The 23,580-nt window shown below is 36.9% G+C and overlaps 1 protein-coding gene across 1 annotated transcript in view; it reads left to right on the forward strand.

Annotated features, from left to right (window-relative positions):
* BRINP3 (bone morphogenetic protein/retinoic acid inducible neural-specific 3) overlaps positions 1–23,580 on the forward strand; it is a 212,151-nt gene that overhangs the window by 112,583 nt on the left and 75,988 nt on the right. Inside the window, exons 2-3 of the mRNA XM_009886361.1 lie at positions 154–344; positions 8,518–8,708. Coding sequence (XP_009884663.1) covers positions 154–344; positions 8,518–8,708 — 382 coding nt within the window. The remainder of the gene's footprint in view (positions 1–153; positions 345–8,517; positions 8,709–23,580) is intronic.

Consider the following 23,580-nt stretch of genomic DNA (forward strand, 5'->3'; position numbering starts at 1 on the left):
TATACCTATAACACATGAGAGAATACCACTGTCAAGGCCTTTGGTAATATCCAGCTAGTCGCCCCCAGCTAGTCAACAGAGCACAGTAATTTGCAAATGAAGAACATTTGTCTGAATGATGTATTTCTGAATAAGACTTGTTTTATTTTGCAGAGAGTTTGGCCGCTGGAAAGTGAACAATCTCGCTGTTGAAAGAAGAAATTTCCTTGGCTCCCCACTGCCACTTGCCCCTGAATTCTTTCTTAACATAAGGCTACTTGGACGCCGCCCGACCCTTCAACAGATCACAGAAAACCTTATCAAGAAATATGGGACACATTTCCTACTATCAGCTACCTTGGGAGGTAGATTTAATGCTTGGAAATATTGTGCATGAATTTGGCATGACTAAACTAAAACTGTTGGTCACAACTGATTTCTCTGTAAAACTGTCGTGGTCTGTTCTCAGAGCAGCTGGTCTGAGGAACTCTCACTGGGCTGGATTTTAGAGCATGAGACCAGGTTTTGACTACGAACGTCATGGCTCCTTCTTCTGCTGATGTTAGATTTTGCTTTATTGATTCTATATAAACAATTTTAGGGACAAAAAGATAAGAAATCCCATTGCTAAGACTGAGGTACTTTTCATGACTTTCTGGAGTGTGTTCTTCTGGTCTTTTGGGAATGTTTCTCTGCACTAAGAGGCCATTGAGGAGAGTGACATTTTTTTTCTGTAAGAGGTCCTTATAACAATTTACTTAATAACAGATTACAGAAGTATCTGGGTCCATTACAGTACCACAGACATGAAGCAAGAAAACCAGTAACAATTATATCCAAAAAATCTTTTCAACTAGGAGACTTTTAAACTACTTTGACTGCTGAGATGTCCCTATATTGTCACTCTACCATTTTTAGGATTTGTCTCCACTTAACCAGTGGGACTAAAAGTTCCAAAATGAGATGATAATTCTTTGCCATGTGATTCCTATTAACGTAATGGAATCTGCATACCTAAATCCCCACAGACTAATTTGGAAAGGGTATCCTGATGTATAATTGGGATCCGGTCACCAAATGGATTGAAGAAATCTAGTGAACAGACCTAATGTTTAAGAGAGAGCTTAAATTGTTCTGCATGAAAGATAATTAGTGCCTGCAATTACCCATCTAGGTACTACAAAATGAACTGACATTTTAGAAACACAGTTTTATCCCTTGGTGGGTGATTATATTAAAGATAATCCTGGCAATTGAGTATCCTTCCAGCAGGACAGTCTTGTCAAAATCCTTTATTCACCTGAGGAATGGTTCTCTTTAATACATTTCATAACTGAATTCTAACCATATATTAAGGAAATGACAGCCTTCCTATTCTCTTTTGGTTGATATCTGAGATCTATAACAACTGAAATGGCTCACAGTAGCTCCATTTTGGAAAAGACCATTCAGAATTTCTTTTAATTACTCAGTATATTTCTTCCATGCAAAAAAATAGGGTTTTTATGAATAACCATGTATTTTCTTGTGTATACAGCACATAGCACATCTAAACTGTAAACTTCACTGCAGAAGAGAAAGAAAATATTTCTTAAAAAATAAAGCACAATAATTAAAGATTTGGCTGCAGCATGTACCCTAATGCAAGGGTTATTCAGTGATAAAAATTATTTTTTTAGGATTATTAGTTATTTGTTAATTATTAACTAGCATAACTTTCAGTACTAACAGCCATATGATTAAATTCATTTTCAGGTTGAAATTGGACCTGACAACTTGGGGGGAAATAATCTAACACAAGCATAATTCTCTTTAAGAGTACAAAGCATCAGTATTACACTGATCACAAAAGAGCTACAGACTATACACCTTTTAGGAAGTATGGCCCTAAGTAAAACCTAAAACTTAAGGGTAGTTCTTTTGAAAACATTTGAAAATTGTAGCTTAAACATGCAATATTGTCCCCAAAGCTTCAGGATATGCTGCAAATAAACTGGGATAGGTGCCCTTTTCTCATCCCTCTTCAGACCTCCTCACAAAGACCTTAAATTCAGTAGCTGCCACATACTTGCAAAAATTTTCCACTCACAGGGGAACAGTGTTGACTTCTGGGCTCTGTCAATGCTTAATGAAGTCAAAGGGAGTTTTGGTATTAACTTTGATGTATTTTGATTTAGGTCCCTAGCCCCAATTTTCAGGCATGATTTCAAGCACACATGCTGCCTTCCATTATCATTGGATGGGTGCTAAATTGAAAAATTGAATCAATTAAAATAATTACAAGGAATTAGTAATTTCTAAGAATGCTTTCATGAGGTAGCTAATAACCCTACAGTTTCCTCTGTTTGTTAGTTTTCATTTTTGGGCTAGATCGAATGGGGATTCCCAGAGATGCTTGTCCACACATTATTAACATGTAATTAGATTTTTTGCTTTCAATAATGTGCTTGTACTTTAATTGCAAATTGTTTTATTCTGAAAGCTTTGTCACGTGTGTAGGTCCTTAAAAGCAGAAGATCAAACTGGGTGTGTATTTATTTAATGAATACCCAATCATCTGTATTCATGGACATAAAGGAAAGCTTGGCAATGAGCAATCCTGTGGTAAGGTTTCTCTGCTTCTGTGACCTTTTTACTTTCATGAATATCCCTGTTTCACCATAAAGGGAATTCTTGCACATGGTTGTTTGTGATACATTCCCAAGTCTTTCTTCACAAACACAGAAATACACTTCTCAAGGGCATCCTGAAATGAGAACTTAGGGACGTTCTGTTTTTCTTGCTGCCACAAGATAATGTGGAAAATGACATTTCTCACTGCTTCTGTTTCTTATGGAATTTTTCTCCTTGTGACATAAGCCAAATGTCCATATTGAGCAGCTTCAAGCTGCATGATAGGACTCTAGGTCAATCAATGTTTGCTGTGCTTGATTAAGCAGCGTGTTCACAGGTGAGCTCATGTGCCTGTGCACAGGAGTAACTTCTCCTTCTGTTATTAAACCACTGAAATGATACCATATACCTAGCATTAATTTATATACTTTTTGAACCTGTGCACTTTCATCAACATCTGCTTAAGTTTGGGAGAAGAACCTGATAAATCCCTAATGGCACATTCTATGACTCATACATAAACAGATTTTCCACTAGGACTAAACTAATTTTATAACAAAGGCATAATATATATATTTTTAAATTTTTACTATAACGTGTTACAGCTATAGTAACTGAGGTATTCTATTTAATCAGACACTTCTGAGGAATTCATAGGCCAAAAACAATTATGCCTTTGTAAGACACATACATGTGTATGAAAATGGAGATCTAAATAGGTAACTATGGATGGTGCTCAGATATATCTGCCTTTGAGTGTTACCATTTTATTAGTGGCTTCTTACTTTCTGACATGAAATGATGAGAATTGTTTGAATCACTTTTTTTTCCTACTACTACCCAGTCTACAGATGAAAATATGAAACATCAAGGCTTATTATCCTTTCATCATTACAAAGATGTGGGTACAGGAAAACAATCTCAATAATTGAGGCAGAAAATAGCACTAAGTATTTAAATCATATGAATATGTATTATTATGTATAACAAAATATATTTACTCCTTCAATAAATGTTTATATTTAGTTACCGTTGTTACAGCATTATGCCTATTCTACCATGGCAATGATGGAGATTTGTGGTTTTTATTTAAATAATTCCTGAAGATACTCTTAAGATGCACACAAAATCAATTTCTAATTTCTGAATCATAGAATGGTTTGGGTTGGAGCGGACCGTAAAGATCATTTAGTTCCGAGCCCCTTGCCACGGGCAGGAACAGTTTCCCTTAGACCAGATTGCTCAAAGCCCCATCCGATCTATGAACACTTGCAGGGATGGGGCATCCACAACTTCCCTGGGCAACCTATTCCAGTGCCTCATCACCCAGAGAGTAAAGAATTTCTTCCTAATATCTAACCTAAATCAACTCTCTTCCAGTTTAAAGCCATTACCTGTTGTCCTATCGCTACACTCGCTGATAAAGAGTCCCTCCCCATCTTTCCTGTAAGCCCCCTTTAAGTAGTGGAAGGCTGCTGCGAGGTCTCTGCGGAGCCTTCTCTTCTCCAGGCTGAACAACCCCGACTGTCTCAGCCTGTTTTCATAGGAGAGGTGCGCCAGTGCTCTGACCATCTTTGTGGCCCTCCTCTGGACTGGGTCCAACAGGTCCATGTCCTTCTTATGTTGGGAACCCCAGAGCTGGATACAGTACTCCAGGTGGGGTCTCATGAGGGCAGAATCACCTCCCTCAATGTGCTGGCCATGTTTCTTTTGATGCAGCCCAGGATACAATGACATTTATAAACTCTTGTTTAGGAGTCTTATATCTAAATGGCCACGGATTGGTTAGGAGTCTACGTAAATTTCTATATACCTGTTTTCCTTCATACTTTTATTTTTTGAAAAGCAGAGAGTAGAATATTTTTCTCAACTCAGAAATGTAACTCATAGATACAAATCCCAGAAAATATGTTTATATAAACCTAGAAAGAATGAAATATATAGGCTAAGGTGTAAGCCTGGATTCCTGGGCTCATGTAGACGTTAGTATATAATGTGCCAAGTTCAGCCTGTAGGGTGAATGTGAGTCTCCTGCCCCCTCTGAATACCTGTCAGTGACAGCAGCTACATGGTAATAAAGTGTCAGTGTAGTGACACATCTAATTTCTTGAACCAATCCTATGGTGTTGTTTTGTGAGCATTACCAAATGTTTTTCTGCTATTTCTTTTAAACCCGAGAAAATGAGAAGTTTGACTCTTGAATTTAGTGAAGTAGAGACAATACTGCTTTCAGACTTTAGACTGTAACCAGTAAAAAACAAGATTCATCCATGTTTCAAAGTCTCTTTTTGGCTGGGTATAATTTTCTCTAAATTAACTTAAAACTTAAATTGTCTTCCACAAATTAAATATGAGTTGGTGATGTTACTTTACAATCCCCCCAAGTTCTGGGGGTGAAAGGGACCCCTGTTACAACTCTGCAGTGACATAGATGCCTGTGTGCCAACATATGGGGGAGTTCTCTGGTTTTTAATTCACTTTTTCTAGCAAGTGCTAAATCAGCTCTGATAGATGAAAAAAAATCAGAATCTGTAGGATGCCTTTTGTAAAGCAAATATTTTTGAAACCTACCTGATTGCACCCAGTATTATCATGGTGCCTGAGAATACCAGTGATGAACTAGGACCTGCTTGTTTGAGATGCTATGCAAACACAACACAGAGATTTTCAAGGAAAGCTTCCTTCATGTTTACACCAAAGGCCCCATCACTCCAGCTTCATGGCTTCACTCAACCTTGGGAGATGTAATCTGATATGATCTGAGTCAAAGTCAATGTTCAAATTCATTTCAACCTGGTTGCAGAGCATGAAAAACAAAATGTATCTGTCAGGGACTGGGGACAGAGAGTGCAGGGCTGGGGGTGTTAGGTTATCCTGCCTGCCAAAATGCACCCACCAGCAACTGGCACAGCAAGCAGGACTAGAATAATAGGATGATGTCATAACTGTGAGGGTGTTCAAAGGTTATTTTCCTGATATTTTCTAATAGAAAAAAACAATGCATCACACAACACTGTCCTTTTTCAAGCTATTTTTATTAAATGGGAGTTTTTATTGCAGTTCTGCTCTCCTCCCCCTGGAGAACAGACATTTTTGATGGGAGAAAAATAAACAAACTCTGTTTTAATAACAAAACTTAACAGAATTCCGTTGAAATAGAAACAGCCTCACCATCTCTACTAATAAATAATACAGGTCAATCAAAAGAGTTTACACCAGAGCAAGGTGGGGTAGTATATTGGTTAATGAAACACAAAGAATGTAAATTTTTTTTTTTCCTGCACTTTCCAGAGATTCCTGGCAACATTAAGGGCTTGTTGTCTTTTACCTTACAATTCATTGTAAGATATTTTCAGTGGAAAGTGGGTTGAGATTGCAAAAGTCACTTAAATCTAAATATTCTAGGTAAGACCTCTGGAAAAAGAGAAAAAATGGAAAGAACTCTCCTAGTGAAATTTTTGTACCTTATTTGTGGACCCTGAACTAGTAACTGATACATCATTTACGTCTATGTTGTCTGCTCTGATACGACTGTGTATAACTCCACAAATGACTGCACAAAGCCCAGGGCCCCTGGCTCAAATCTCAGCCCTCTCTATTTCTTTTAATTTCAGAAGCATCTTTCATACTAGCTAAAGTCACAAGGCAGGTTTTGAAAAGGCAGGTTTTATTGCAGAGGCGTAATTGATCTCCAACAACGTTGGAACCTAGACTGGGTTTTGATGGCAAATATCTCTCAAAGTACAATCATTAGTGTACTTTCACTTACTTACACAGTTACACAAACTGTGCTTTCCCAGTTCTCTACTCATGGCAGTTGGCGTGGATGCAACATGGTGTGAATAACGGCCCACCTGGCCACAGGACCAGCACGACCTCACAAGTCCACACTAATGCAACATGCTCACCCCTGCCACAACAAGCAACCCTGGTCTGCTTTGCCAGAGGTTTTGGCATCAATTAAATAAAATATGAACCTACGTCCACTTATTACAGCAGAAAGATTAGGTAACTGGGATGGGGAAATCCTGTTACTCACAGAGTCTGCTTTAATTCTTTGTTCTTTGGAGTCCAGGCAGTTAATCCCTGGCTTGATGACTGCATGCACAAGAAAATGACCCATTGCGAAACTGTAGGAGAAGTATAAATATAGTGGTGAAAACTGAGGTAGGCTCCAGCTGTAATAGCCAGCTGTCCTGGACAGCAGCTGTCCCTTCCAGAACAAAATGACCATATTGGACAAGCCTGGCAAGTCTAAATAGATAAGAGGCTCCAAGATAATTGCTGTTTTGCCTGTGTAAGGTTTGAAGGGCCTGACTGTCCGCTTAATTTGTGAGAGATTGGAGAACACCGTAAGATACACTAACTAACATAAATGCACTCCTCTTCCTCCAAACACAAATGAATTTTGCAAGTCGAGATAGCTGCATGTCAAATTTGTCAACAGAGATGGTCTCCATCCCTGAGGCATGCATTTAGCATTGCTCACCACCAAGATTATCTCCCTTTAAAGATGATGTCATATTTTCATCCTACATATAATATCTCTACAGCTATATTTTTTGGCATGTAAACACATCCAAAGCTGGCATCCCATCTTCTGAATGGGCAAAATGCCACTGTAGCAGATGGGTGAGCAATGAAACTAGCACAAGTGGCAAGTCAGACTTCATCAGGGCAGCGTCCTTTCCAGGAACAAGGAGATGGCATTCAGTGAAGTTGTTATGCATCTAAAATACAGGTATAATGATATTATTCATTGATTCTTGAGATTAATGATGAAGAATGCAAGTTATCAAACACAGGCTCAGTAAGTGAGAAATGTGTTTTTGTAGTTACTTCAGACGTAAATTGCACAGAAGAAAATACTGAGTCAGTAAATTACTTTTTAAATACATTTTCTAAATTAAAGAGTTTTGCCTAAACACATTACTAAATGAATTAATTCTTGCCTAGCCTGAAATGAGGGAAAAATATATCCATTAAATAAACAATAAATGTGAAAAAATCCTTACAGATTTAACAGTATCAGTAGGCCCGATCTGGAATGGCTCTTAAGAACGCTCTCAGTCAAACAAATGAGATTTTGTTTTGGCTTTGTTTTCAATAATCCTGCAGGAATTAAAATGTCTAAATTCAAGAGTATTTCTCCATGTCTCTTAAAGGGAAAAGAAGTGAGAAAACCACAACACAGGATGCTGGACCTTCTCTTTGTTTTCAGAAAAGCACATCTAATTTGAAAGTTAGGGAAGTGTTATTTATGTTTCCCTTTTTTTAAAAAAGAAACTGATTATCATTCTAATTATATATTTTTATACTTTTTGTTTATATAAATTTGGTTTAAGATATCTGTTGTATCAGGTTTCAGGCATCTTAGCATTGCTGAATTGATTAGAAAGCACAGCACTGCTTATAACAAAATGTAACAAGGTATCTTTTCTGAAATCAGATATGATACATATTTTAAAGAAAAGGAAACAAAAAACCCCTCTCAAATATTATGCTGGTTTCATTTTCTTATTTTCCTGACATTAAATACTAAAAAATTGAGGGTATTAAGCAACCTTGGAAATAAAGACATTTTATACATGGTTTAAATTAAATGTCAACAGAATATCTCTATATTTTTGGTAAATAGAAGTTAGTATAGCAGAATTATCAAGAGTGTCGTTGCATTTCAGGCATAGATGTCTCCTACTTCATAGTTGCTATTCATATGAGGCACCAAAAAAAAAAAAAAGAATAAATACTTAGAATAGTATCTGTTGTCCATATGCTTTGGCACTGTAGTATCTGCATCTGCCACCAGGGAGGGACATTAGGCAACAGCTAGGGAAAACTTTAGCTTGCCACCTTATTTCTGGCAAGATGAGATTTGCCAAAGATATTGCTGATGAATGCTGTGGTTTCTGTTTCCCTGCTCAGGAGAGGAGTCACTCACAATTTTTGTGGACAAACGGAAGCTAAGCAAGAGGTCAGAAGGAAGTGATCCCAGCATGAACAGCTCTGCGGTGACTCTGGAGACCCTGCACCAGCTTGCAGCCTCCTACTTCATTGACAGGGACAGCACACTGCGCAGACTCCACCACATCCAGATTGCTTCCACTGCCATAAAGGTAGGGGAAGTTCTCTAGGACCAATCTGCAGATATGTTTCCAGATTCACTAACTGCTTCTCAGGAGCAATGTGTTTTGATTAGTAAAAAAAGATTTGTTAGCAAAACAATAATTGTTGTTCTTTTCCACCTGAATCAAATAATTAAATTGATAATGAAGATTCTAGTTTAGAATAGGGTCTAACACACTAAAGATATTACTCTTGATGAGTGATACTAAATTTGAATGATACAGATAGCTCTTATAGAAGTCTTCAGTCATTGAGACAATCTCCTCTACATGTATGCTCAGCAACTGCATTTACAGGCAGATGTATATCTGTGTCCAGGTGCACACAGTTCCCGCATACATATTTTGTTTTTCCTTTTTCTTTCTTTGGTTTTGTGTTTGGGTTTTTTTGTTTGTTTGTTGGGGTTTTTTGTTGTTGTTTTGTTTGTTTGTTTGTTGTTGTTGTCATGTCCCCCGTGTCCCCCCCCACCCCCCAATATAGTTTATTGTATTCTTGTGACTGAAACTGGCCTCTTGGCTATGCAGTTTTATGGAGACACATCTTATTTTATTCTAACTCTGTTAGAAACTTCTATTAGCACAGTTTGTCAGTCAAAGCATCCTGCCTACTGACTGCTGTAAGTCACTCATAGCCCTGGAGTATGCTTGGCTAAGATCAGCGCCTTGGCAGGCAATATATATGAACAACATACATAAAGCAACAACTGTTCTTTTGAGCAACTCTCTAGCGTTATGTTGGTTATCTAAAATAACATCTCTCAGTTCACTTCTCGCACTGAAGAGCAAATAAAATTTTAATTTTCAGTTGAATATGCATTAATTATGAAGCTCTTAATATAAGATGTGATTTACAATCCATTCTGCTCATGGAATCTTTCCACTGGTAACTAAGGTCTTCATTAAAAACCATCTGAAGCCAATCCACAGTTTCCAACTACCTCAGCTATTACTCATGTAAATGTAATTTTAACTCCTTGGGAGCACCAGGGACTTTACAGTGAGAAGGATACAACTTCAATTTGTGGCTCTGCAGCACCTGGTCACTTCAGTTGCTGGTATATGGAGGTTATTCCTCCTGTCCCATCCATCATGGGCTGATAATTCCGGCTCAGAGCTGGTCATCCACAGGTGCAGGATGACATTTGGTTGTTCAGGCAGCACAGCTGAAAAAATAGCAGAACCAACACAGAGTCCGATCTCATCTGAGAGCTGCCCATTGAATCACACAGTATTGCTGTAGACAACTGTAGTACCCATCCCTCTGATCTGACTGGTCTTCATAATCTTTGTTCAATGCGTAGATTTACATTAACCTTTAAAACTAGGCTCCTTCCATCAAGGAACATGCAAAACTTTCCTTCCATGTTAAGACTGATGATTGAAAGTAGTGGTAACTGCAGTGGTAGAACACAGAAATGTAGAGACAAAACAGTGTCTGAAGGAAATTTCTCCTTTCTATTCACCGATTTTTTTTAACACCAGTTTTTGTTATAATGCAAAATTCAATCCTTCCTGCTAACAATTTACGTAATGAACCTTTTCAATGTCCAAAGTTTTTTGCAAACACCACAAAATGACTAAGTTTTCTCTCCACCCTCTCACTGTTCACGAGATGGATACAAATGCAAGCTGTAGTCCACCAGCAAATCTGATTTCATTAACTGACTGCAGTGGGTCTCTAGAAAATGGTTCTCACATCAGATGCAACAGTGCTGATACATGAAACCCTTGCTTTTTACCTTGCTTTCATTGAGAGAGAGGGAACATTTGCATTACAAATTTCTATTGTCAGAACACTTAACTGAACAAAAAACCCCTATTTCTGTTGAAAACTAGGAACAGAGAAGCAGCCAGGGAAGGCATTTATTATTTTGTTTTGTTTTGTTTTATGAAAAATTGCTGGTTTTGAATTGGAAAACCATCAAATAAAGTACCAGACCCAGGGTGTAAATGGCATATTTCAAGATTATTTATTGAAACACATGTACTGACATCCGAGTTAGACCACAGGCTTCCTGTAGAGCTGCAGAGCCAGACCTCTGTGTTCCAGCTGATAGATTAGCTTGAGGGCTGATTCAGGAGAAGTGACACTTTGGAGGACCTGAGGACCAGGCTGGCCATCAGCCAGCTCTGAGCCTTACCCTCCTGGGCTGCTCCAGGGAGGAGAGTGAACCCAGTGGTTTTTTTCACTGTAAATTATTGGGCAGCTTTTTAAGTCACAGCACCTTCTGTGTGCTCACTACAGGTCTGCTCAAAGCCTTCTTCTGCATGAGAGATCAAACTGGGCATTTGCAAAGGGAGTCCAAGGAAAGCTCTCTCAGCTTACCATAACTCCCTTCTGACAAGCATCAACGAAATCCTATATAAAGGTATTGGAAAAGGTTTAGAAATCCCTGAAATTCTGAATACATATTAGAAGTTTTCCAAGCGATACACAACCATTTCTTGATTGCTGAACAGTTAATAATAATAATAAAAAAAAATCATGTTTGGAATCTATTTAGTATTTGATACTATAATTTTTTATTCACTCTCAGGTAGCAATTCTGTGTCTTAAGACACAATTTGCATGTACGTACATCTTCATTTCATTGAACAGAAAAAAAAAAAGATAGTTATCTTTGGAATAGTTTTTTCCCCTTCCCTTTTTGTCAGTCAATTTTATTTACATTGTGCATGGCTTTTTAATATGCAGTATACCACACTCTACCATAGTAGCGGGGTTGTTTGTCTTTTAGGGAGAACTGAGAGTATTAAGTATATTTCATATGACTCATACTCCTACTACAAAGAAATTAACTATCCTTGTGGGAATGCATATCTGAATAAAACAAACAAACAAAAAGTATTATTTGGAACAGGCAAGACAAGCACAAATCAAAAGACATGATATTTGCAGATAAATCATAACACTTCAGTGCACAAATAAGCTCTTCCACAAAGGTTCCTGGAGTTTTGGACATTGAAACGAACAGGAGTCATTTGATAATATTTGCTTGTTCGTTTCTTTGTTTGTTTTTCACGGTTCCTGTGACTATGGGCAATCTGAAACTGCAATAGTAGTTAGAAACAACTTTGCACAACTGTTTGCACAACCATGTATTAGCTGTTTGTAGTGTTCTGAAAGGGCTATCTTGATGGCTGTGACACCCCTAAAAATATTATTTGTGAAGAGAGATTAAAAATACACTTTCCTTCCTTCAAAAACACAAGCAAACAAACAAAACCAATATTTTCCATTCCTTTTAGTTTCAAAATCAGTATAAGCCTTCATTTTCGGGTTAGTCTGGATCACTCCTGACCTCTTTATTTCTATAATTATACCTGCAAAAAACACATGTTTTCTCTTAAAAAGCAAAAGGATAATACTTATAAACAACATGATGTATCTCCTAAACAAGTTACTGTATTAATTTTGTGCCCTTTTTTGTGATTTTTCTTTTCTCCTGATTTATTTCTTTTAGGTTATCTCCTTTAGGGACGGAAACATTTTGGTTTTGGAAATTGTAAATTGCTGACACATCAATAAGGTTTAATGATCATTTAGCAACAAAAATATAGTATTAACATTATGGGAAGAAATATCTCATCTACAGGAGCATGAAACAGTAAAAATATGCAGTAGTAGAGAGGGTCTTGAAGCTACCTTAAAAGCACCACTGAGAATGGTACAGGGAAGAGGATAAGCATTTAACAGAGCTATAGCAGTGCTCAGTAATACACTAGGATAACAATGAGCACCTCACTCATTCACAAACTACCAACTGTGTCTAGGTTTGGCCAATCAGTTCCTAATGTTTCCAGCTTCTTCTTCTAGTGGTTCCTTAATAGATTAAGGTCTAAGTTCTTTACAGATGGGAGGTGAGGAGGGATCCATTGGGTCTCTTGAGTTACAGAGCCAACAATAGATTGAGTATTAGGTGAGAATGATCAAGCTCAGTCTTCTGGGAAAATAAATTACCAACAATAAATACCTGTTTTCCTAAATTCTAAGAATTTCTCTTCTTTGGAAACATACAACCTAATGAACACATAATCAATACAAAATGAAATATTTTTCTCCCTTATTGAATTAAAGCAATTCACAATTTTTATATTAATTAAAACAGTTAAAAATTCTTATATTCTTAATTAAAATTCCTCGAGACATGTGATAGTGGATACGTCCCAGAGAAAGGAAAGGATTAAGAAGGGAGAAGTGAGAATTAACATTAAAGTCTTCATGTTTAATTCTTATTTATCTAGTGAAAAACAATACCATTCAGAGCAAAATCTGTTAATGTGCAACATGAGGAATGGAGCGGAAGAGATGAATTTGATGAATCAAGTTTGTTAATCAATTTTTTTTGTAATCAAGTTAGTTAGTTGTGACATAATTATCTTTAAAAATAACATGAGCACAACTGATTGAGGCTTCGTATTAATCACATAGCCAATACATTCTTTATTCCACATTAAAAAAGGTAAAATCACCACATCACAACATTTTCTGACTGAAAATAAAATGTCCATGAGAGCTACCCAGAGCCTACATCAATATTTAACTTATTAAAAAGTCCCTGATACATATATTCTTTCAATATTATTTTAATGTGTGTGGTTTAGTGTAAGTGGTTAGGCTCATATGCTAAATCAACAGTTTGCAGCCTCAGGGGCCTCACTGGAAACTCACCAAGTGCCTGAGGGCTGCATCCAATTTGCATATACATTTACATGAATATACATCCTGTTGTGTTTGAGATATTACAGATCCAACATTACTTCCTTTGCATGCTCATTTTAGAAGCTTTTTCCTATGAAAATTTATTGTCAGATGCAATGATGGGTGTTAGGTTTCCCTATTAACATCCCTATTAGGATGATGGAGTATGCTATCCTCTTGTTTAATAAAATCCTGTACAGTTGTGGAAGCAGCATATGAATAAAGTCAGCAAAAGTTTTACTTTCCCTCTGTAGTATCTTTAATGGACAATATTCCCAACTCTTCCAACTTATGCACAGACATGCTAATATGTGCCTATTGAAGATCTAACTATAGCTGGAGGCTCGGGGGAAAGTGAAATGACTTGAGACCTAGGACTATGGAATGACCCTAATCCATATGACTAATCTCTCCTTCGTTGACTGATGGATAGTGTAAACAAGACATGAAAGTCACGAGTTACTGTATATCTACTGTGATTCTGGCAACGTGTCCTGTCTGCCCACTGGAAGAATGACGTTGGTGTACTACCCTGAGGTCATGCATCCATACTCCTAACAGCTAATCAGGAGACTTTTTAAATGGTGGGTAGATGGGAGAGGGCTGTGCATAGTATGTCTAGATTTCTTTCTGATTTCCGAGTCTAATGCAGCTGGGAAACAGCAGTATGTTCCTACTCAAATGACTTCAATTCCTGTTTGCTAGAAGCTGTAACTCCACCACTGTCACTAATGAACTTCTGCACTAAGTCCAAACAATTGTGCAGAACACATAAGAAACACGTTGGTCACATGGTAAGATAAATATTGTTGAATACTCTCATTGCATTCTGCAAAAGGATAAACACAGTTATGTTAGGCAAGCATAACATTGCCATTTAACAAAATGAGGTCGTTACAGTAGCTGTCTTTTGGAGGATATCTTCATCCTTTCCAGAACACATTTTCTTTCAATGGAGCTGGGGCAGATGAATACAGTGTAGGTGTTATCTTGGGGTCCAAACAGCTGTGGTACAGCCACAGTGCAACAAAAGAGCAGGAGGCAACTAAAGAACAGATGCATAAATTGAATTTTCCACCGGCTATTTACAGCCGGATTACAGCCCATTTATTCCATCTGAGTGAGAAAGAATAAACATCCCTGAAAATGTGCCCTCTAATTTCAATTACATTTTATTGTGCAATTTGCTTTTTTCTTCACTAAAAACACTTTTCTTGCTATGGTAGATTTAAGCACTTTTGTTGTCTCTGAAAACTTTAGATTAAAATAGTTTCTAAGAATAGGGTTCTACTGTGATGGTAAATATATCTTATTATCTATAATTAACCCGTGAATGACTCATGGTGGGTTGTTACAGAGGATACTTAAGTGTAATGAAATTAGTTTCTCACTTCAAACTCAGACAGAAATCCAGACAAATTTTTTTGGTTTCTTTGTTTTGTCTTAAAAAGCTTCTTTGCTTCATTTTTTCCTTTCATACCTCATACTTGAATGGGTTTTTTGCAGATTCAAGTAATTGCTGTAATCAAAAGTAGGAATGTTGAAATACTAGAAAGCCTTGTGCTTTTGTCAGACTTCAGGCAAATTCTAAATGTACATAGTTTTCACAATTTTGTATAAACAGCCAAATTTATGAAGCTTTTGAAATCCAGATCTTAAACCCTACCTTCTTTTCCTCATTTTCCCCATTCAGTTTGTGGACAGGATTTAAGACTGTAGAGCTGAGAAACCTTGTAAATGACCAAAACTTGTGAAGTTCAAAATATTGTGCCCAAGCTTTCAGTTGTAAAATCACAGTTAGAAACATTGGGCTGGGAAGACCTGTAATATCAAGTATTTGTTGACTCCATTGAAGAAATTAAGTAGTAAAAGTAAGTTTAATTAAACAAACCTGGGGAAATAAAGCCAGAAATGATTTCCCCATTGTGTAGGTATAGTAACATTACCTAATCATGTCAAGGAAAAGCCACAGTACAGATTTTCAAGGACAAGTATTGTTCAGGTCCATTATGAGATGAAAATGCCAGAAAACTCAGCAATGTGCCCTTGCAGCCCAGAAAGCCAACCATATCTTGGGCTTCATCAAAGGAAACATGGCCAGCACATCGAGGGAGGTGATTCTTCCCCTCTACTCCTCTCTCATGAGACCACACCTGAAATATAGCATCCAGCTCTGGAGCCCTCAACATAAGAAGGACATGGACCTGTTGGACCGAGTCCAGAGGAGGGCCACAAAGATGGTCAGAGCACTGGCGCACCTCTCCTATGAAAACAGGCTGAGACAGTCGGGGTTGTTCAGCCTGAAGAAGAGAAGGCTCTGCAGAGACCTCGCAGCAGCCTTCCACTACTTAAAGGGGGCTTACAGGAAAGATGGGGAGGGACTCTTTATCAGCGAGTGTAGCGATAGGACAACAGGTAATGGCTTTAAACTGGAAGAGGGTTGATTTAGATCAGATATTAGGAAGAAATTCTTTACTTTCCAGGTGATGAGGCACTGGAACAGGTTGCCCAGGGAAGTTGTGGATGCCCCATCCCTGCAAGTGTTCAAGGCCAGGTTGGACAGGGCTTTGAGCAACCCGGTCTAGTGGAGGGTGTTCCTGCCCATGGCCAGGGGGGTGGAACTAGATGATCTTTATGGTGCCTTCCAACTCTAACCATTCTATGATTCTCTGAAATCGCAAGTTCTCCACTACCTTGGGAGATCAGACTTCAGACAAGATCAAAGCTTCAAATTTTTCAAAGAGGGAATTAAAAAACGAAGTTTTCAGGAAATACATAGAAATTGTGCTCCCAAATATTTGTCTTGATGTGGTAAACTCCCACGAATTTTTTGTAAGATTTGAATATTTTTGCAATTTCCTTGGAAAATATCACTCATTATTAAAAGCTTCACAAAACCAGCTCATTGTTTATATTGGCTAGGTATGGATTTTTCAATTTAAATTTGGGTCATTATCTAATCTTACCAGAGGAACTGGGACCTGCAGTTAGCTATCTAGCTTCTGTTACATTTTGGGCATCACCTAGCTTCTACAGGTCTTTCAGGAATCTGAATTTGGATAGGATTTGGATAGGCACATTTAGACAGCTGGAATCAAAATGCTGACATTGTGGTCTTTGATCTTTCCTAAACTATGCTGTTAAGCATGACACAGAGGCTATGTGCTAGTACATGATGTGCTAAAATCAATAAAAGGTGAAACACAGGACGTGACCTGAAAGGTGTACCACAATGCTGTGCCCAGATAAATATACTGTATTTGTCAACATGGTTTATTTGGTCAGGAGCAGCCCTGGACTTCCACATCTATATCCCTTCTATTTCTGAAGCTAGATGAATCTGAGGTAGCTAAGATGAGTCTGTACCATGTTCTACTGCACAACATAGGATTTGTGTTTGCCTCATTATAAAATTGAAATACATGATGGTTTATGCATTTATGTCTGGGAGCTGTTGGAAGTCTTTGGGTCAAATTCACCATAGGTATAATGAAATCTTATGACTGCTATGTGTGGATCATTAACTAATTCTGACAATACACCAAGTGTAAGGGTTAGGGATTTATTTTCATGTCTTATTTAAGAATTTAAGTTGAGGATATTAAGAACAACCTTGATTCATTTAGATGGTCAAGTTTTAAATAAATTGAAACTCCAAGGATGCTTTCCCTAAAAGTTAATGTAGAGGTCAGGTCTTCAGCTGGTGCAAAACAGCACAATTCCTTTGAGAATCTGGCCCTCCCTCTGTCAGAAAGTGAGAGAAAAGGGGGAAAAAAGTACCAGGAAGTTAATGCAATAACATATTTTACTAAACACTCTCAGAATGCATACTCAGCAACATAATTGACACAATACATCACAGCAGCTGCAGCGTGACACTTGTAAAAGGATGTGTTTTAGCAGCCACTGATACAGACTACACTGTCTCATTATATTTTCAGCAATGTGCACAGAGTAGTAATGACTTCAAGAAGTTAGAACATCACCAGCTAGTTGGTAACACAGCATGAAATGCTTTCAAAGCAACAAAATAACACATAATAAAGACTCTAGGATATGCATTTTGGAAAGACTTTAGAGAAGTATTCTTCACTTTAAAAAAATGTCAAACACAAAATAACAACAGAAAAGGGTAGACCATACGACACGATAGACCATAACAAATTGAAGGACTTTGTTATATCAGTTATGTAGTTTAGTCAAGAGAGAAGGGTAAAAAACCCACCAAGACTGCCAAACCCTAAGCAGATTATAAATATACATATGAAAATGAGAGACCTTAACAGCACTCACAAAACACTTGCCATCAGTTGTCACCTACAAACAATTCATACTACAGTTCCTTAAATGTTTCAAATTCTTTTTTCCTTAAAAAGTGAAACTAAAGTAAATAAACCCAGAAAATAGAGATCCACAATGAACATATTGAACAATGCAGTTAGAGCACAACATTCCAGCACTAATTTGGAGGTACTCAGATTTGTATGGATTTTAATTTGATCTTTATTCTGGCTGTGAAGTGGTTCGTGTATGGATTGAGAAACTTACTTCAGCACTCTTCTGTTCTTCACTCTGTAATTGACAGCTATGGCCTGTCAGCAGGTCAGAAAATGTCAAGCAAGGACTATAAAATTCACAGAACCTCTCTCTACCTCTGATCCCTAAGAAATATGAGATAGCACGTATCAATAACATGTATGAACACACAGGTCAGATTAGGAAGAGTATCTCATGGTAACAGAAATTTAGAGTCAGAAGAAATAAACTTAGAGGATAATAAAAGCCATAATAATACCCATAATAGATTTTCACATGTTTTGCTGTTACAGATTATGATTCAAACTGCAATCATCCTCTTCAATCTATTAATTTAATGGTAAAAAACACAACACTCCTTAAAGTATGATTTTGTGAGAATCTTTTAGAGGTAACTGATTCTGACAGGTTCATCATTGCTGTCTTCTGCAGCTCCCCATTATTTCTACTTGTAGGGCTTCACATGGTACTTCAGCAAAATTACATTTCTGACAGCAAAACTATAATACAGACTCTACCAAAATAATGCTTCTAATGCCTATATATGCTGTGGCAGAAGCTGGGTTTAAGAAATGTTTCATTCTTCATCCAGGAGACTTTTTACAGTATCAAGTGATTACTATAGTGTTTTCAGATCTTTAGTGTTTGAAAGGTTAGTAGTTTCACCACTGTTCTGCAGACTTCATTGCTGAATGAAGTATCCAAAATAAAAAGTGTTTCTCATTTTGCACGGTGCGATTCTGACCTTATACAATGAATATACTCCACTGAAGTCAAAGAAGTTTCTTCACATGCATATTGATACCATTGAGATCAGGGTTTTCTCCATTCAACCTGAACCATCATCTTCCTAATTTATCAAACCATTATTCATTATCTTTATCTAGATTATGTAAATTAACCCTCTGATTCCCAAGGAATAGTTAATATATTTCATGGTCTTTGTGATATCTGCAGTATTCTGCCTTTGATTTTTGTTATAATAAAAATAAAAAGTAAAAAAAAAATCATAGAATGGTTAGAGTTGGAAGGCACCATAAAGATCATCTAGTTCCACCCCCCCTGCCATGGGCAGGGACACCCTCCACTAGACCGGGTTGCTCAAAGCCCTGTCCAACCTGGCCTTGAACACTTGCAGGGATGGGGCATCCACAACTTCCCTGGGCAACCTGTTCCAGTGCCTCATCACCCGGAGAGTAAAGAATTTCTTCCTAATATCTGATCTAAATCGACCCTCTTTCAGATTAAAACCATTACCTGTTGTCCTATCACTACGCTCACTGATAAAGAGTCCCTCCCCATCATTTCTGTAAGCCCCCTTTATGTACTGTAAGGTCACTTTAAGGTCTCCACGGAGCCTTCTCTTCTCCAGGCTGAACAACCCCGACTCTCTCAGCCTGTGTTTATGAGTGAGGTGCTCCAGTCCTCTGATCATCTTTGTGTCCCGCCTCTGGACTTTCACCAAGAGGTCCTTCATAAAAGAACTATAGTGTCACAGTTATACTAGCTCATAATATTCCAACAATTACAATTACAATAATTACAATTACAATAATTCCTCTAAATAGAGGATACTGGTATACCGACTTCTGCCTAGTATGTAGATTTATAAGGAATTTTAATTCCATCTTCTCCATGAATACCTAGGGCCTTGAAAATGAAAAAAATGTTCCATGTTTTTCCTTCAAATTTTGATGAAATGCTTAATGCGTAAAAATAAGTGATAGTAAAACATTAACAGAGAACTTTTTTTTGGTAATATTTTAATTTATTTAAGTAAAATTTATTCTTACTCTGGTTCTTTGCTTGAAATATGACATTCACAGCAGTACTGAGCCATGCATATCATTTTAAGAAATAAATACCCTTTATTCCTTTAAGCATAGCAGTCTATATCCTTGGTTAAAGTATAATGATAAAAAGTGTGGATCTACTTTTCTTTTTTTTTTTTTCCAGGTTTTGCAAAAGTAGCAGTGTTATGATTTTAATCTATGTTTGAAAATTTTCATTTAGTCATAAAGACCAGTCTATTAAAAATAATCCTGTTATATCAATGCAGGATCTGTAATTGGACACATTAATGTATGACATAATGATATTTGATTGGTCTTTCTATTCTCACGACTCAGAATGATTTCAGTGATTTTCCATCTATGCACAACAGTCTGTCTGGATAACATTGCCCCTGAGGCCTAATGCTAAGAGCAGTCTTCTGTACACTCTTTTAGTCTAGTTCACAAAATAAGAATATCAAGAATTGCTTAGTTATTAGCCAAAACTTTCCAAAAAGTAGTCAGTTTGTTCATTCATGAATCTTTATAGAAGGTAAATGATTTAAGGTCTAATAGCAGAATTTGATGAAACATGCACAATGCCATCTGTCAGAGGTATTTTCACCTGTCAAAAACATGGAAACGCCCATGGTTCAAATCCACAATGTTCATCTAAATTTAATGTTGGTTTACACTGGGGAGCATCTGGTCTTTCTTGATGAAAATACAGGATCTTGGTATGTCTATAGGAATTTTCCATCCAACTGTAATTCCTACTTTTCAAGATGTCTTTTTGTTTGAATTCTTTGTGTTTCAACTTTGTAATGGCCTTTATTACTGTAAATTTACAGAAAAACTTGATTATCATTTGATATGTTTGCAGTTACGAGTATTTTTATTATTTAATCAAACTCAGCAAATTTATGCATCCAGTTTCACTTTTGTCCTTTTAAGTAAAACATTGAGCTCTGATTTGAAGTTTCTACCTCCTGATGGTATGTGCAATTTTGGATGGATAGATACCCTTTCTTTTCTTCCCTATGCCTTTTTGTGCATTCATTAAAACTTTAAGGGGTATAATGAAAATATAGTTTGGTAACTACACCTTCCCAGTTCTCATCCACTGAAGGCAGTTTCTACCATCCTCAGACTTTTGAGTATTTGACATTAAAATTTTCTATGTTTAAGGGTGGGTATAACCGAAACCATCTCAGTCCTTATGCTACAGGGTTCTTCATTTGACTTGTGCACATTTGACGGGACTTAAGTGGGAAATAAATGGTCCTTTTTTCATTTATTTTGACAGACCAAATCTGAAAGATCAGACAATATACAGAATGCAACTGCCAACTCTCATTTCCAATAACTTTTGACTGAAATGAGAAACCTGGATTCAGTCCTTCTTTCTGATCTATAGCAGAAAGGCCATAGAATTATATGGAATACAACTGGTTTCAGAGGGAATAAAAGGAGAATTTATTTTGTTTTGGTAAAAGTATTAGGAGCATGTGGTTTATTTTTAACCATTTTTCTTTCATATGGTTCTTCACTTACAAATTTGCTTCTTTCCTCTTGCCTTGCCTTTCCCAATCATTTTTTAAATCTAGAATAGTGGTCATTATCACAGCGGCAAGTTTCCTGTAAAAATTGCTGTCTGAAAAGTAATTTTGAATTACATACATATAATTTCATATGTTTGGTTCATAGTAGAGAGTTCTAGGTAGAACTGTGTGAATATTTGTATCTTAATCAAATATACCCTCAGGTTTGGCGTATTTACCCTCACCTCGTGCTTACAGGAAGTTGACCTAACATAGAGAGCTAATATCCCAAATAAACTCCCTCCTTTCCTAGTCACTCTTCCCTGGTGCTTCCTCAACTATGTTTGAAATCAGCCTGTAAACGTTAATGACTCTGTATTCCAGACTAGCAGCTGGAATAGAAATAGGGAGACTCTGGGAGACTTTTTTTTTTTTCCTACGAGTAATTTCCGTATGAAGATTAAGCATGGTAAATAAGGACCAATTTTATTCTTTTCTGACCACTGGGGTTTAAACTGTTGTTGATGAGCCCTGAAATATTTCCTTAATATTCGGCACTACAGTGAATTCAGACACAGTCTGGATGACAGTGAGCCTAAACACTACTAAGATTCCCTACATCTTACAAAAATATCACGTTAAGTCCTCAAAACTGCTTGGATGACATAAAAGCAGTGGCTCATTTATCAAGGTAAGCACTCAGCACTCTTGAATGTTACAATGAGTTCCTGAGTGCTTACATTAACTTTGATTATAAGCATTGGTCCTTTAACTCACTTAAATGATTTAGAAAACATCAGTAAACCTGTATGGTTCAGAATAGATTCAACACTAAGTCCTTTGTGCTTTACTGTTCTTTAGCTAATTTGGTATTGGTCCTTGATTGGAATTTCAAGTGCAACTGCAGGTTAATATTCGAAGATCCTTTTTCCTACACTTAAGATTTAACAAGCAACATATACATTTATTTTAAAAGGTAAGTGTCAGAAATTTGATTTCTGAATCCTAAGTCTGTTATAAGTTATATGGTGAACAAGTTTACCAGTCCTATTGTCCTACTTTGATTAAGAATCATGTAATCTGCAGCCATGCACTATGCCTGATATACATATTTATTGAAACGAATTTTGGAATTAGATTCCAGTCTCAGGTGATCTTTCTGTATCTTTTCATAAGTTCATGAAATTTAAAGGCTAAAGATTTGCTTTCAACAGAGACGAAACTACATAATAGTAATGGAACAGCATAATCCATCAAAATTATAGAGCAATATACCTAAACTTGTCATCTAACACTGAGAAAGTATTCATATGAAATAAAGTTTAGATCTTCAGTATAAATTTGCTTTTCTTTTCTAAAACAAATTCAGCCAAGTGTTTCCCTTTAATTTGACCATCTGATAGGGATTTAATGATTAAATTATAGATCAATTGTAATTGTTAATTCTGTAGGTAGGCCTTCAAATATGTAGGAAAACATGTAAAAACCAATAGCACAAAAATAAGAGTTTTGCAAAACTATAAATTGAGAGTTGGCAGTACCAATGAGACAGAGAGGGCAAAAGTGTTACAATCATTTACCAGAGGGAATAAATTGGTGGGAAGTAATGAGGATGCAACCTAAAAATAAATCCTTAAAAACATACATGTGACCCAGGCAGAGACCAAGCCAGGAGACATGCACATCATGGGCAGTAATGTGATTTCTTTTGAGAGGTTAGAATGACAACCCCATAAAGGGCAGTTTGAATGCAGCATGGTAAAATAAAGTGTACATGCAAAATGCTCTTCTGCAGCTGTTACAGTAAGTGAGGTGCAGAGTGTTAGGAACTGTAGTGTTATGGACAGCAAAAATAAATCAGGAGTTGACCTGAATTCCAGGGGAGGAAATATAAGATCTGGAAATAACTTAAGTTATTACATTTTTAGAGACATTACCAAAAAGAATATTGCAACTGTTTTAGAATTGCACAGAAATATGTAATCATAAGTAGAATCTCCACAGAAATCTGGTTCTTAATTAACCTGCCTTTGTCACATTGATTTTTGGGCTTAAAGACTTTAAATCCTTTTTATATTATTTTTAAGTCCTCATGTTGACCTTTAACACTTATTTTTTCTTTAGCACAAGTTCTTCTTTTTTCTTTTAAAATATAATATATATATTAGTTTTAAAACTGATAACATTTTACGAGATCACCTGAGGAACCTGGAGTTCCACAAGTCCATGGAACCTGATGAGATATATCCATGATCCTGAGGCAACTGGCAGATGAAGTTGCTAAGCCATGCTAAGCCATATCTGAGAAGTTG

Source organism: Charadrius vociferus, unplaced genomic scaffold (assembly GCF_000708025.1).
Source record: "Charadrius vociferus isolate BGI_N301 unplaced genomic scaffold, ASM70802v2 scaffold785, whole genome shotgun sequence".
Classification (NCBI taxonomy): Eukaryota; Metazoa; Chordata; class Aves; order Charadriiformes; family Charadriidae; genus Charadrius; species Charadrius vociferus.